Here is a 14,981-nt window from a genome sequence, read left to right on the forward strand (position 1 = left end):
GTAACTTGTTTGGTGGACAAAGAAAAAGAGACATTCCTAAAGTTAAACATCGTAACAGATTTTTCAATTCATTTTTCTAACTTGGCAGTTAGATATTTCTACTAGTTAATGTTGGGTAGGTCTTATGGTGGTGAAGGGTCCAGCTGCAGACCTTACTTCTGGAGACTCAGCTTTCGCATTGATTTGCAAATGAGAAGACACTTGGATCTTAGACAAAAGGAGTGTCCAAACACAATACGATGATGCTTACAAAGGGGCTGGCTTGAAAACATTTTAGATTCCAACTGACTCCATTCAAATATTCACAACTTCTTTCTGGGAAATACAATTTCCCAGAAGTCATTATGGTGTACTATTCATTCCTGATTAGTGTACTGATTGTCCTTTTATCCCCAGTATGGCCTCTTCCCCAAAAAGGACCAACATGACGATGGCCAAATGCTGAACCCATGGCATTACTTTATCTTCCTTCCCTTTTAAAGAAACATTTGTAAAACATTAGCTTTTTGACTTTCCAAAGATGGGATAAAAACAAAAGTGGGATTAATGTTAGTTTAAATATTACATATTATTCAGATAGGATGGTGTAGAAACAGTCTCCATTTCTCTTTAATGGTAAGAAACCTCTACTCGTAACCATGTTTCTCACATCAGTATTAAATGAGGAAATTGGGATTTCCTGCAAGTGTGCAGGGGACATTGCAAAGAAGTGTGACTTTAATTCTGACTACACAGATTTCAAGTCATTCTACACCTTGAACTGCTGCTAAACTAATGACTAGGATGCATCTCCCATAAAGAAAGGAATATCAACAATTGTCATTTGTTTTTCTCCAGAGAGAAAAACAAAAAGTGCAGAGAGCATTCTGTATCTTTGTCCCTCGTGACTGAATGCTGGAGGGCCAGCATAAAGACAAGACAGTTGTGAATTTGTAGCATTAACTGAAATCTGTAACTTTGTGTTGTCCTGAGCATGCGTAGTATGCCACATGTAGAATTAGTAATAATACCCAACTGCAGAGTTAGGGTTAGGGTAAACTAATCTAAACTGGATTGAAAGAGGATTAGGAATAAGCCAAATATTATTCTATATCCTGGGACAGAGGGTGGATATATTTCAACATCTGCCTAGTGATGCTCAGGATGAGTCTGTGGTGGCCAATCCTATCCTCTATGCTGTTGTGTGCTGAGACAGATTCAACAATCTGATCTGCCAGGCCAGAAACGTTGGAGGGATGGAGCTGGACTCTGTCGGGTGTGTCAGTAAGGAGGATGTCATCTAAGTTAAGTACTGTTCTGGAAAACACTTCACAACCACTCCATGATATGCCAGTCAGTCACAGTAGCTCATTCAGCAAGAGACCCGCCCGACCATGGAGCACCACCCAATGCCACAGGAAATTATTCATTTTCTTCCTGTGCCTATCAAGCTCCATCCTGACAGTCCTACTTTTAACTGAATGGGGAATAATTAATAAGTTATTATGGACACCAACACAGGGATGTACATAATGAATATATCATTTTTTATTTACTATTTTAAATTATTTTGAAATATGATTTTAGATTCTAATTGTCTATCTTACTGTCTTACTATGTAGTTTGTGTATATATTTCTTATCATTTCTATCTATTCAGTTATAGAATAGTTTTATCAGTTACTCTTTCTGTTACCATATTCACTGTTATATTGTATAATTGCATCATTGCATCATTAGTGTTTATTTCTATTTTTGATAATACTATTGTTACTTCTAATATTCTTCTAATAACAGTTGCAAAATAATTTTGGCAATATTAAAGTATATCTGGAAGTTTAATTTTGATTCAGTTCAATTCATAATAAGCTAAAGACATCAACAGAGAGGTGAAAAAGTTATTCACATAACTTGTCTTTATTTATTACTTGTAAGGCGTGTCATTGAATCTGCTTCAATAATTGGCTGCAATTGAACACGTGACAGGGACGCCGAAGAGGAAGTATTGGAACCTGAGCGTGTGCATTTGTTTACAGCCGCGAGCTTTCAATTTGAACCTCGCAACGTCTGCTCTGTGTAACTGATAATCCACATCTTTTAGCAAAATGTTTTCATAAGAAGCGGGTGATGCCAATATAGTTCGTGGCGTACATATGCTATTTGTACGACGCATAGTGATGCGATTAGCACCTGCTAACAAGATATGCTAAAGTTGAGCATTATTAGCTTGCAAAAACTAAATGTATCCCTGACCTTACTCCGTCGAGAACCAGTGGCAGCGTAACTATCTGATTTACAGATTTACTTCGCGTTTGTATGCAGCTTGTCTCGTTTTTCAGGGAGTTTCAATGAAACGTTTATTCGTGGGCTCTCTGGCAGAGAAGCTAACATGGAGGTTACAGAAGACATCGTGACCTCTTAGAACATGTCTCTGAAAAGATAAGGTATGAATCCACAACGGGCTTCGAGACTTGAGCTTTCTTTATGAGCCAGTTATCAGCATTTACAGTGTATGATTCAGCGTGCATTTATAGCAAGTGACATGGTATGACTGCCTGCACTAATGCTCTTCATCTCAGGGATATAATGATGAAAGAATGAACAAAGACTCGGTGCATTATGGCATTGACTCAAGTTTATTGGGATCAGCATATACCCCTGCCACAGCTTGCTCCAGTCCCGGCCAAGGTCACTGTCGCCCTGGTGGCACTCCTATGCTTCATCAACAGTTATGATGGGGAGTTTGTGTTTGATGATTCTGAAGCAATTATCAACAACAAGGTTAGTTTGCTCTTTCTTTTTTTACGTGCACCCCCACCTAAACTTGTATAAATGAAAAGAAACATTTGACCTCGGGTTGCAAATCTTACTCTTTTGTGTCACAGAGTTTGCTACATCGAGTGGTGCTGAAATTTGCTCTGGTTTTGTTTTGCAGGACCTGAAATCAACAACACCCCTGAACAACATCTGGAGAAATGATTTCTGGGGAAGCAATCTGAGTAGCAACTCCAGTCACAAGTCTTACCGACCGCTCACTGTCCTTACATTTAGGTAAAGAATCCTGTTCACTGTCTGCATTCATACACTGATCGTGAATAAATGCCCCTTCAAGTACCTGCTGATTTGTTGATCATTTAACACAATACAGCATTGTTCTTGTCAACACTTAAGGGAGAGAGGGAACTAACTCTTAATTTAATTTTACGTTATTATGGACAGTGATACATAAACAAATAATAAGGTAAATCATATGGCAAAAAGTTTCGCTGATGGTGCAAATAAGGCAGATTAATTGCTAAGTTAGTATTTTGGTATGCTATATTATATACATAGAGTCATACATAACAACTTCACATTAGATTTCTTACTCTAAGCCTTATGAATTGAAACACAAAACTCAAAAAGGGCATTTAGGTATCAAACTGCCCTATAATGAAGAATGCATGGAAATCATTTTAGTTTTTGGCCAAATCAAAGTGACATTAATTTATGTGATTGAAACTGAATGATCTGAAGCAATTCAGATGAAGCAATATATATATATATATATATATATATATGAATAGATTAATAAAAGTTAAAACTCTATTAACCATATTGTAGCATTTTCTTCTTCACTCACTGAATGCACGCAGGTTGCTGTGCCTTTTTCTTCTTGTACAGAATGATTTTTTTGTTATGCTTGCACAGCTTTGATCAGTGATATCACTAACATGGGGCTACAGAGGTTTGCGTATATAATGCGTGGTCTTAGCTGAGAATATATGGCTTGTAAAGAATACCGTGAGGAAAAGAAACCGACCAAGGACAGAGCTTTATATACCCCACTTTTAGTTTAAAAAGTCTCAACAACTTCCTCTGGAACAGTATGTGCAGTATAAGTTACTATGGTTATCTAGCCCTGTTTAAAAAAAAAAGTGCCATCTGTGTGAGTATGAAAACACAGGCTTCATGTACCCCGGTAACCCATTAATCCCTCTTAGTCATATACCTCTCACAGGGAAGACAGCACCGTGTCTGTTTCATGGAGTGTGAAAGAGCAGAGGGAACGCAGATGAAGCTTTCAGTCCAGCCTTGGCTGCAGCACTCGTCTTGGTTTTCCATCCTGCTTGAAATATTTCTTTATTTTGTGTGTTTGTGAAACAAATCAATTAACACTGAGCGTGCACACTGGGCCCGAACCTTTCATCGTGCTAGATGCTGTTTGCGAGAGTACAAATGTCTGAATCGGTTGAACTGGACACCACACTGACTTTGCCAAATCCAAATCACCAATACTTCATTGAATATAGCCGGCAGTTGTCCAGAGGGATCACGGTGGGTGTGTTGACGATTCTGTTATGCATCCAAGAGTGAGAGGAATGGTTTGAAACATTTCAGACAAAATGAGCACATTGCAGGAGATATGGTTGATAATGAACACATTGAATACATACCTGCTTAACTGCAGCACATTTTGGCACGAAACACCTGCAAGTGTTGTATTTTCAGTAGTGAGAATGTGTCTTACATCCTGCTGTGTGCTCCATATGTCACCTCCAGCCAATATCTGGATCTAATTTTATGGACATCGGTTACTATGTAAGGCCTTAGTGTCTTTGTGTTTAATGTGTGTAACTGTATGGATGATGCTGAACATATTGGTAACTCAGTGACTACTACACTCTTCTTCATCCCGTCCTAATGGCACCATCATGTTACTCCTAACAATGCCTCCCACCATGACTACAGATGTACTTGATTGTACTTTTAATACGACTAATATCATTCAGAACCCGGGATTTTGTTCTCTTGCTGTTGCAGGTTAAACTACCTCATAGCTGGAGGCCTGCACCCTATTGGCTTCCATGTACTGAACATCATTCTCCATGCTGTCATATCCGCCCTTATGATTGACGTTTTTGCGGTTCTGATCGGTGGACTGGCTTTTGATGATAAGGGTCGGACACTGAACCATGCTCCCAAGACCTCTTTGCTTGCTGCCATCTTCTTTGCAGCACACCCAGTTCACACAGAAAGTGTAAGTAGAGTTCAGCTACGTTAGGTTTTTATTTGCATGCGTAGTATTGTTCGAGTCTAAATACCTATGGGATGCTGCATCACTTTAACCATTGTTTAACCTTTTATAAGTACTTCAGGAAAAGGCAACTGGACTGTGAGGTTGAGATGAAACAAAAACTGAAATAAGTCAGTTTGCCTTTTCTTTAAGCACTTAGGTTTAACACGACCTGCTTAACTAACAATCTACGCAGCCACACTCCTCTTTGCATGGATTATGATGTCCTCTACCTACTTTGTGCACAAGGACCAGCAGTTTTTTATTTGGTAACTGTTCAGATCAGAACCATCCAGGGACAGAAGAAGGCTTGATCTTTGTGGAATATGAGTGTAATAAAAAAAAAAAGAGCAATATTTGTGCATAAGAAATTGTGATCGTCTGATTTTTGCATGGTTTGGATGCACAAGAAGAAACTTTAGTGATGACTGTAAACTTTCTGGATACAAAACATTTGAATAAAATATATATATGTATAAAAAGAAATCTTCCATATTTTTGAATGGGCTTGGACTCTCCCTAAAAAGTATGGACGGTCTCGAAAAATATTCTTACAATTCCTTTCAGACAGTAAAAACAGAACACATTTCATGTTTTGTCTCATCAGTTTGATTTGATCCGTGAATGTACCTCCATTTTTTTGCCTGCAGCCAACCTTTTAGCATCGCCGTTTCTTCTCACAACACTTTTATCGTTGTTTGGCATCGAGATGTCTCCATTTCCTCCAGGATTGGGCGTACTGATTTGTCCACAGTACACGTCTCCACTGTGTCCATTCCCGATGCCTCTGAGCCCAGAGAAGTCGAAGTCACCTCTGGAGAAGGTTGACAGATTGCTCTTTTGCACAGTAATGTCTTAAGTGGAAGTTCGTGACTAACTCCGTACTGTAGGTCTTGACAAAGGTTTTACCGAAGTAATCCTTTGCCCATGTGTTACATCGGCTATTGATGAATAATGAATGAATGTTCTTGGTGCAGTGCCATCTGAGGGATCACAGATCACGGGTGTCCGCTTTCTGCTTGTGCCATTGCCCTTTACACACTGAAATTCCTCTTTGAGTCATTTCATAGATTCTACTCTGCGGATGGAGAAATATACAAATCCCTCAGTCATTCTTTTCAGGGATGTTATTTTTAAACGTTTCAGTGGTTGTTCGAAGCATTTGTTTTAAACTGGAGATCCTCTGTCCACCTGCTGCATTGTTAACCCCAAACTGCTTTCGGCCCCGTCATTTTTTTTGGACACGCTGGCCTAAAATGCCTGATATTTTTTTCTGCTGTCCTTGCTGTCCAAATGGAAGGAAATCTCACATTCGTAGAGCAAGAAACTAAAAAAGCCTTCCCTTTATTTCATCAGATATGCTGTTGTCTGTTGGGAGGTTTTGTGAAAAGTAAGGGAAACTTTGCAAAGAGACACAGAAGTTATTGAAATGTTTCATGGATGCGTGTAAAGTTGCGATTACTGTTTTATTGCGTTTCCAGTGTTTAATGAAAAACTGCAGTTTCATTTGAAAACTGAAAATGTCTCTTGAGACTTCACTGGTTAAAACTTTAGGCTGAATACATATTTAAGCCAAACTACATGGATTTCATATGGCAGAGCATGACATCTTGTCCAGAGGTTTTAATACCAAACATCCAGTGCTTCCATGCCAAGAACAAAAGCCATGTCTCAGCTGGGAGCACAGGGCCAAGGTGTATGCAGTAGCACGGCCTGGCTATTATCTGTGTTGGGAATGCTTATTGACCTGCCAGCGTCTGTGTTTTTGCTGGAAAGCTTGGCTGGAAAGCAGCAATTCCTCCTCTACATTGTCTTTAATCATGCAGGGCAAGGACTGGGTGAGACATTGGGTGGGAGGGGGGGCGGACAGACTGTTGGCCAAGGCCTGCTGCATGTATCAAAGCATGCGACCCCAGGTTGCCAACCATACTGTACCCACACACTGTATAGAGCTCACACACCAACAGGCTGTGCTGGTAATGAGAGTTTTCTTCCTACTTTTGCTCACGAGCTTTCCCTGAACTGCTTTCACCACGCAAAACCAACAGGCCTGTGTAACAAGACACAATTTGGATCACAATTCATGAAATAAAAAAAAAAAAAATGCTTGTTTTATTAAGTATGCTTCCTGCCTTTTAATCATTTAAATTTTTTTCCCCTCGTTCTCTCTTCTCCATCTCAACAAGGTTGCAGGCATAGTGGGCCGAGCTGACCTTCTATGCGCTCTGTTCTTCCAGCTGTCTTTTCTTACTTACTGCAGAGCTTTTAACAAAGGTAGGTGTCCACCACATAATATTGCTCCTCAGGTACTCAGCGATGCCGTCCTTGCACATAATTATGTTGCCGGCTTCAAACGTTATCGAGCTGCTGGTTGTGAAATTTTTTTGTGTTTCAACACCCACACGTTAATCCCCAAGCTGTCTAAAAGCTGCCTGGTCTTTGCTTTGTGTTCTCAGGGAGTGACAGAGATTACAGGTTTTCTGTCCAGTGGGTTGTGGTCAGCCTCTTGCTGTGTGCTGCGGCGCTGCTCTGTAAAGAACAAGGCATCACTGTCTTGGTATGAAGTCTATTTTTTGTTTTTTTTTGTAAAGCCATTTTTTTCATTTTTTTTTTTTTAAGAGTTGATGACTTCGTCTCATCCACTACTAACAAAGGGGGGATTGAAAAAAGATGTCATCGGTGACACAGGACGAGTTTTCCGTAAAGCCATGCTGTTGAATGTGTCACATCTTTTAGTTGTCCCTTACAGGAAAAACCTAAACCATATTTGAAATTAGTTAAAGAGCCCTGTTGTCACTGACCTATATATATATTAAAAAAAAATTGTGTCTGCTGTGTATTTTCCCTCAGGGTGTAAATGCAGCCTTTGATGTCCTCCTCATCTGTAACGTTAATGTGTATGAACTCAGCCAACGGCTACTCTTTAGAAAGAATCAACTTGATGTGAGTTACATTTTATATACCTTCCTCTCTCATGTCATAATTTCCGCACTCCCTTATATGACTAATGTCACATTGCATGCATTGCCTACGTAAAGCTGCACGAATCTCAGCATATTACTGACGAAACACTGCTTACAGTAACTAACGAGCATATATTTTTAATCACTGGTGACAATCGGGTCACATATCTTTCCGACAGCTAAGTGAGAAGCTGCGAATTGGATTGCTGACGAGGTTGGCGCTTATGGGTCTTGGAGGGCTCTCGATGCTCTATGCACGCTGGAGAATCATGGGCACGGGACCACCGGCATTCACTGAAGTAGACAACCCTGCCTCCTTTGAGGAAAATATATTTATTAGAGTGAGTACGATTTGTTTGTGGATTTTATTCATTTGGGAACCGATGGAATAATTCGCCATAGACATGCGGTGCTTGACCTGGATTGTGATTACATAATTTCAGAACTTCTGACCGACACATTTCTTCATTCATACATAGCCTTGGAATGGCATGCTGCATGAATATCTGCCATTGTTATTACACTAAATTGTATGCATTTACAAATTGTTCTAATCATCACTTTTGCAGGTCTACTTGTCAATTGTCGACAACACTTCTTTCCAAGTTTTACCTACTTTTCACCACCTCCAGTTGGATGTATGCATTAAACATGCATCTGCCTGACCCCAGACACAGATCTGGATTAATGGAGGGGCATCAAGTATTGCATTATTAGTGCCAGGAGTAGATTTTGATAATTAACATCATAAGCATGCTTAGATCTGCATCATCTGTAACTTGTGGGTATTGAACGAGCTTCTGGAAGACACCAGACACATTTTGATATAGATCAAGAGATATTTTACTCCTTGGACTAAATTTGGAGTTACTGCTGAAATGTGAGCTGTGGTCAAATTATTGGAATTTTATTGGCACCACTGAATTTCTCATGTAAAAACATTTTGATCGTTGAATCATTAAAGTTTGTTCAGCGATTGAAGTTTTACTTTTTTTGACATTTGAGATAATGGCCAACTTTACAAAAGGCCACCATCTTGGATTTGCCACCAGAATTTCCTGTAAAAGTCTTTATCTTATATGTTATTTGTATCTATATTAATATGGTGCTTGTATCTCAAACAGAAAGATTCTTCTGTAATATTGACTTCATTTGTAGCACTGTGATAAAGATGATGCATGAATTTTATTTGGTTTAGATTGTTATTTGTTGGCTCAGAAAAGTGTGCAAAGTCTGAAGGACTTGGCCCTTCTCTGGTCTGCAAGTGAGGATGAGCACTGTTAAGATGATTTAAAGCAAACTTTTGAACTGCAGCCTCATATAAAATACCCATAAGAGTTTTTTTTTCCATTATCCATCCATGTTGCACTTTAATGGAATCAACAGAGCAGTAGTTGCTAACTGTGGGGAAAACAAAACCAGTGTACCTGGAAATGTATCAGAGGGAAATTGGAGAGTTGCCTTCAGAATTACTTTTCCCCTCGGTATGTTCCGTTTCTTCTTTCATGTCTGCAAGTACCGGTCGTGCTCATTCTCTGGAAGTAGAAACAGCTCATCGTCCATGACTTCAGTCATGTGAGTGACATGTGTGGCAGATCAGAACTGATTCACGTTAGTCACAACTTTTCCTTTTAAATTGTGCCATTACTGTCAGTTATGGGTAATGTGAAACCTCATAATACAAAAAAAGTGGCGCAAACCAAACTAGTGTTTCTATAGTCGGCCACTGTGCCGACAGTTTGCCGACAAAATGAGAACAAACAAGGGAAATGCAAAGAAAGAAGTACACCGCCACTCACTTCCAAAGGGACCATTGGACTACTTTTGCAAAGGCAGTACATTTCTCTTTCCAGGTCCTTCGGTTTGAATTAATACCAAAATAGTTGCAAACAGGTGATTTTCAGTAAACTTTTGCTGGACTTTATTCCTTGAGAGTGTTGTGTAGAAGGCTGGCATTCTTTCATATGCTTGCCCCATATGCACCAAACATAAAAACCCACACCCCTTCACACATATGTTGGCAGTCCCTGGTAGGTTGTCTAGCGTGCCTTAAAACTATTGAATTAAGGAAAGACAAAAAAAAAAAAACCTTGAGTAAAAAGTGCAGCGCCTTAGAAGATGGAAAAATGTTGTAATTAATCTGAATCAGTCTGACAATGCTACTCAGTAGTTCTCCCTTGAATTGACCTCAGTTTTACAAAAGGAAACGTCCTACAACGACCAATTAAAATGAATGCCAAATGTTGGTTTTTTTTAAATATTAGCCAAAACATAGCTTAAACGAAAATATGAGCCTTATATTACATGTGGAAAAGTGTATGTCTTATGAGAACCTGAGAACTAATGACGGTGGCCAACTGGAACATTTCAATAACAGCCCCAATTAAAGTGAAATTATCTCAATTATCTCACAGTAATATTTTGAGTCTGAATTTTAATGGTATTTTTCTCTTTTCTGTCCCTGCTGCCCCTCTATTCTGCACCACTCCTGTTCCTTTTTGACTGGCAGATCATGAACTATAATTACTACTACTCTCTTAATGCCTGGCTGCTGCTGTGTCCCTGGTGGCTGTGTTTTGATTGGTCCATGGGCTGTGTGCCTCTCATTAAGTCAGCCACTGATTGGAGGATGGTGTGGCTGCTGCTGCTCTGGTGCGTTCTGATAGGCTTGATAAGCCAAGCCTTATGTTCACAGGACAGCCAAAGGAGGAGGTAAGCACAGCACTTTACACTTACTGAAGATGAAATGAAGCACATTTCTAGATTTGAACTTGTTTATGAAGATGGTATCATATCAACTACAGTGTGACCTGAGCACCGCATCTTGATTCCTGGTAGCAGATTCTGTTGGTTAGACTCAGATTGTCTGTTAGGCTCATATGAAACGTTTTTCTGAGTTTTGATTGGTTGATTAATCCTACATTTTCAAAGCCTAAATCTTATTTTTGAGTGTCATGTACATACCTGTAATCCTTTGACGTTCTAAAGGTGCTTTTTTTTCTGCTCTCCCTACCAGGACACTGACTTTGGGTCTGGTGCTGCTGGTGGTCCCTTTTCTGCCTGCATGTAACATTTTTTTCAGGGTGGGCTTCGTCATTGCTGAGAGAGTGCTCTATCTGTCCTCAGCCGGCTACTGCTTGCTTCTTGCCTACTCACTTGGACACTGCTGCTGCCGCTGGAGCAAACACAGGGTAGAAAAAAAAAAAAAAAACACACTAAAGTAATGGATGAAACACTTTGATGAACCCTGTTTTTAGCATGGATTCAACCCAGTGACTTTTCTGTAGTCACCAGGTTGCATTGTCCTGGTTTTAAACTCTTAGAATTAATCACCTCTTTATGCAGCTTTAATGATTTGGTAACACAGTGAGACAGAAATGACAAATGGCTAATGATTTATCTGTAAAGCCATGAGATCAGTAGGTGGTGTCCACGTGTCCCAGAGATACATTTTAAAGCTGTTCTCTGAGTTGCAGCCAATGTATTTTTAATCTCAACGGAATTTCTGGACATGGTTGTTAAATATTACTCTTCTCTTTTTCCAGAAGTTGCTGTGTGTCATGGTGTTTGCACTCGTATGTATGTATGTGGTACGCTGTGCCCTTCGCAGTCACCAGTGGAGGTCAGAACAAAGCCTATTCACCAGCGCCCTGACCGTCTGTCCGCTCAATGCCAAAGTAAGAAGTTATTTGTTTTTTCCTGCTTCTCTGCAGTATGTGTAATGAAATTGCTTTTGGTCACACGTGAGAATGATTAAAAGCCAAACACTAAGCCACAACCTGAAGCCCCATGTGTTGATGACTTATTCCTCAGGTACATTACAATGTAGGTAAGAACCTGGCTGATAGAGGGAACACCACTGCTGCTGTCAGATATTACAGAGAGGCAGTCAGGTATGTCTCCTCTCATTGCAGTCTAATCAGCTTCTAACAGATGAACAAGAAGCTGACTTGTGTTGCATGCTGCCTTTGGCTTTCAGGCTACATCCAACTTATGTCCATGCTATGAACAACTTGGGGAACATCCTGAAAGAGAAGAACGAACTTATAGAGGCAGAACAGCTGTTGTCTAAAGCTGTTTCCATTCAGTATGAAGTCCTAAATAATACAATACACCGCTCAATACATGCAAAGTATCATGTTTTCAGAGATTCCTGTTGATTGCTTTGTGTTTTCATCTCTGCAGACCTGACTTTGCTGCAGCTTGGATGAATCTCGGTATTGTTCAGAACAGCCTCCAGAAGTTTGAGGAGGCAGAGCAAAGCTACTGGAATGCCATCCGCTTCCGTAGAAAATACCCAGACTGTTACTACAACCTGGGACGCTTGGTGAGATTCCATAGTCGGCTGCTGCGTTAGAATTTATAAATAAAAAGAAGTCTTGTAACTTGGATCCTACATCTAAACCCGATAGGAAACAAATGCGCTGCCTGTCTGTAGGGTCTTGCCATATGTAGAAGACTTTGATAACACTACTTCTCCCTTATTGTCTCAGTATGCTGACCAGAACAGACACGTGGATGCTCTGAATGCATGGAGAAATGCAACGGTGCTAAAACCCGATCACAGCCTGGCTTGGAACAATATGGTCATTCTGTTGGACAACATAGGTAAAACACACACCCACACGCCTCTTAGTGCACAAATGCCAATAAACATTTGGGTGCTGTTGTTTGGTTTTCTTGTGGCGTTTACATGAGAAATATTTCAGTGTTAAAAAAACCCAGATCTGTGTTAATGATATCCACCGATTCTAAGTTTACTGTATGTGAATTTGTGAGCCATTTGAGTATCAAAGAAACGCTGTTTGTGTTGTTTGCAGCTTGATACAGCGTTAACGGCCAAAAAAAACACAGCCTTTTTATTTTGGAAAGGCAGGAAATCTAAATGGCCAAGATTAGACCGGAAGAGCAGGAATCAGCAATGCTTGAAATTTATGTATTAAAGCTTTGTGTTGTGAGTTTGGAAGGCACTCTTCCCTGCCGTGTGGAGAATGCTCTGATTTCCAAACGCTCGAGCCGTTTTGTCAGAAGCTGCTCCCGTGGGGGCGGAGTCTCCCAGGAGGCCACTGGAACCGTCCAATCAGGGCCCAGTATGTTCCTGATCAAACGAGGGCAAGCACAGCCAGAACAGCGCCCCCTCAGAGTTCCCCCACCCCATTTGTTCCCCAAATCTGACAGAAATAATTCTACCCATCTCCTCAGCTCCCCACCAAACCCCCCAAAAAAAGAGGGAAAAGAACAATAGGTGTCATTTTGAAATAGAGAGGATTTGGGAATGTTGTTTCGTCTTTGGTTTTCAATTCTGCTCTTTTGTTTTGATCATTACACAAACAAAAGGCCGAATCAGTGCAAATTCAGTCAGATGCGCACATGTCACACATGCAGTCACAGGTTGGCAAGCTGTGTCTGTAGGGCACAGGCCATGACTCAGGACACGACTGCCATTGTTTGGCCCTCTCTTGGTTCTTGTCTGTCCGTCTCTCTTCTTTCTCCACTTCTGGCCAGACATCAGACAGATCTGTGACAGAGATCAATAACTCAGTGGGCCTTGTGTTCAACTTTAATTAGGGGACTAAACCACTCCCTCATGTGTGGAGAAGGGAAAACTCTGCTTTATGTACTGCTGACAAATAAAGCAAAGAAATTCCCTCTTTGTTAGCTGTATCTATGGTAACACTTAAACTTTTCATTTTAAAAGTCTGAATTAGATAAACTAAGATATAACTGTTAATAGGCTTTGTTGAGTAAATATTGTCTTGCTTTTCTGAACTATGCTAAAAATATACATGAGCGTGTGTCTGTAGCTGTAGGTTTTCTGTGGGTGTCATTTAATATTAATGTCTGACATTTTTGTTAATTTTTCCGTCCGTCTTCAAGGGAACCTGGGTCAAGCAGAGCTGATCGGCCGAGAGGCTCTGAGGCTCCTCCCCAATGACCACACTATCATGTTTTCTTTGGCAAATGTCTTGGGGAAATTACAGAAATACAAGGTGAATACCAACACAGCTTGAAAAGCTAACTCGGATTATTCTTCATGCACGTCAAAGATTTTATTTCTTGCATTGTTCTCTGTGTCAGCTCTAAATCAGGAGTGGTGAATCTCTCTGACTCGTAAATATAATTCTGTATGTTTTTTTTTTATCCTCTCTCTCTTCTCTCAGGAGTCAGAGGGCTTCTTTCTTCACGCCCTTCGGATCAACCCAAATGCTGCTAGTTGCCATGGCAATTTAGGTAAGGCCACTGCAATTTTGTGTTTCCAGTGTTGTGAGATTCTGAGCACTTGAAAACCAATATTATGTTTATGCATTCTAGCAGACACAATATTTTGTAGCCAAGCTGTACTGAAAGCACTAGATCAATAGAATTAGAACTGTTGCAGCTTGTCAGCTTACAGAAGGTTTCTGTTTTTCCTCAGCTGTGCTGTATCATCGCTGGGGGAAGCTGGAGCTGGCAAAGAAACACTATGAGCTGTCTCTAAAGTTGGACCCCGAGGCTCCTGGGACCAGAGACAACTACAACATGCTGCGACGCAAACTGGACCAGCTTAAGCGCAACACACCCTGAGGGAACCAACTGGGACCCCTGCTTGCTATTAAACAAAATTTTCCATTGTTTCCATTTTGTATCATTTTATCTCACTGGTTTTTGCTTTGAAACATTTTGAAATAAAATCCAACGATCTGTGTGTCGGGCTCTATTTTTGTTCTTCATAGAATAGCTCAAAAAAAAAAGGGAAACAAAAGAGGAAAAAAACATATGTTGCACAGTTGCAAATGTCATTTTGTAGTGTTGAGTACCTAATTTGATTTCATGGGTGTGTGTGTTAAGCAGGGGAGTTTGATGTCTGTGCTGATTACATAGTCAGCTGCACTGTGCTGTTTTGTTGCCCCATTTGAAGGCCATGTGGACCTGATCCACGGCGAACCCCTTCCTCTTTTCATCTTTGACCCCGTGTTGTGTCAGCTGGATGGAGCACGATGCACA

At 40.4% G+C, this 14,981-nt stretch overlaps 1 protein-coding gene across 3 annotated transcripts; it reads left to right on the forward strand.

The window, feature by feature from the left end:
• The first annotated feature begins 1,969 nt into the window (after positions 1-1,969).
• Positions 1,970-14,668, forward strand: tmtc4 (transmembrane O-mannosyltransferase targeting cadherins 4). Of its 3 annotated transcripts, XM_072396604.1 has the most exons (18): positions 1,970-2,422; positions 2,558-2,759; positions 2,914-3,029; positions 4,782-4,998; positions 7,221-7,308; positions 7,491-7,591; positions 7,885-7,977; positions 8,177-8,338; positions 10,507-10,709; positions 11,014-11,188; positions 11,543-11,674; positions 11,811-11,890; positions 11,977-12,084; positions 12,183-12,324; positions 12,491-12,605; positions 13,875-13,987; positions 14,159-14,228; positions 14,413-14,668. In XM_072396604.1, the coding sequence occupies exons 2-18, from the start codon at positions 2,598-2,600 to the stop codon at positions 14,559-14,561; spliced, it is 2,226 nt and encodes a 741-aa protein (XP_072252705.1). In that variant the 5' UTR covers positions 1,970-2,422; positions 2,558-2,597; the 3' UTR covers positions 14,562-14,668. The 3 variants fall into 3 exon arrangements, with proteins under 3 accessions (XP_072252705.1, XP_072252706.1, XP_072252707.1); XM_072396605.1 differs by lacking the exon at positions 8,177-8,338 and having other exon boundaries at positions 1,970-2,759; XM_072396606.1 differs by lacking the exons at positions 7,221-7,308; positions 7,491-7,591; positions 7,885-7,977; positions 8,177-8,338 and having other exon boundaries at positions 1,970-2,759.
• Positions 14,669-14,981: the final 313 nt, after the last annotated feature.

This window comes from Leuresthes tenuis, unplaced genomic scaffold (genome assembly GCF_036924035.1).
Source record: "Leuresthes tenuis unplaced genomic scaffold, fLeuTen1.0.hap1 SCAF_12, whole genome shotgun sequence".
NCBI lineage: Eukaryota > Metazoa > Chordata > Actinopteri > Atheriniformes > Atherinopsidae > Leuresthes > Leuresthes tenuis.

What these genes read in the sequence shown, in the direction of transcription:
- tmtc4 (XM_072396604.1), top strand. Translation starts at nt 2,598, where the DNA reads ATGGCATTGACTCAAGTTTATTGGGATCAGCATATACCCCTGCCACAG. An exon ending in TATTACAGAGAGGCAGTCAG is followed by an intron (nt 11,891 to 11,976) that starts GTATGTCTCCTC and finishes TTTGGCTTTCAG; the next exon opens with GCTACATCCAACTTATGTCC. An exon ending in GGAAATTACAGAAATACAAG is followed by an intron (nt 13,988 to 14,158) that starts GTGAATACCAAC and finishes CTCTTCTCTCAG; the next exon opens with GAGTCAGAGGGCTTCTTTCT.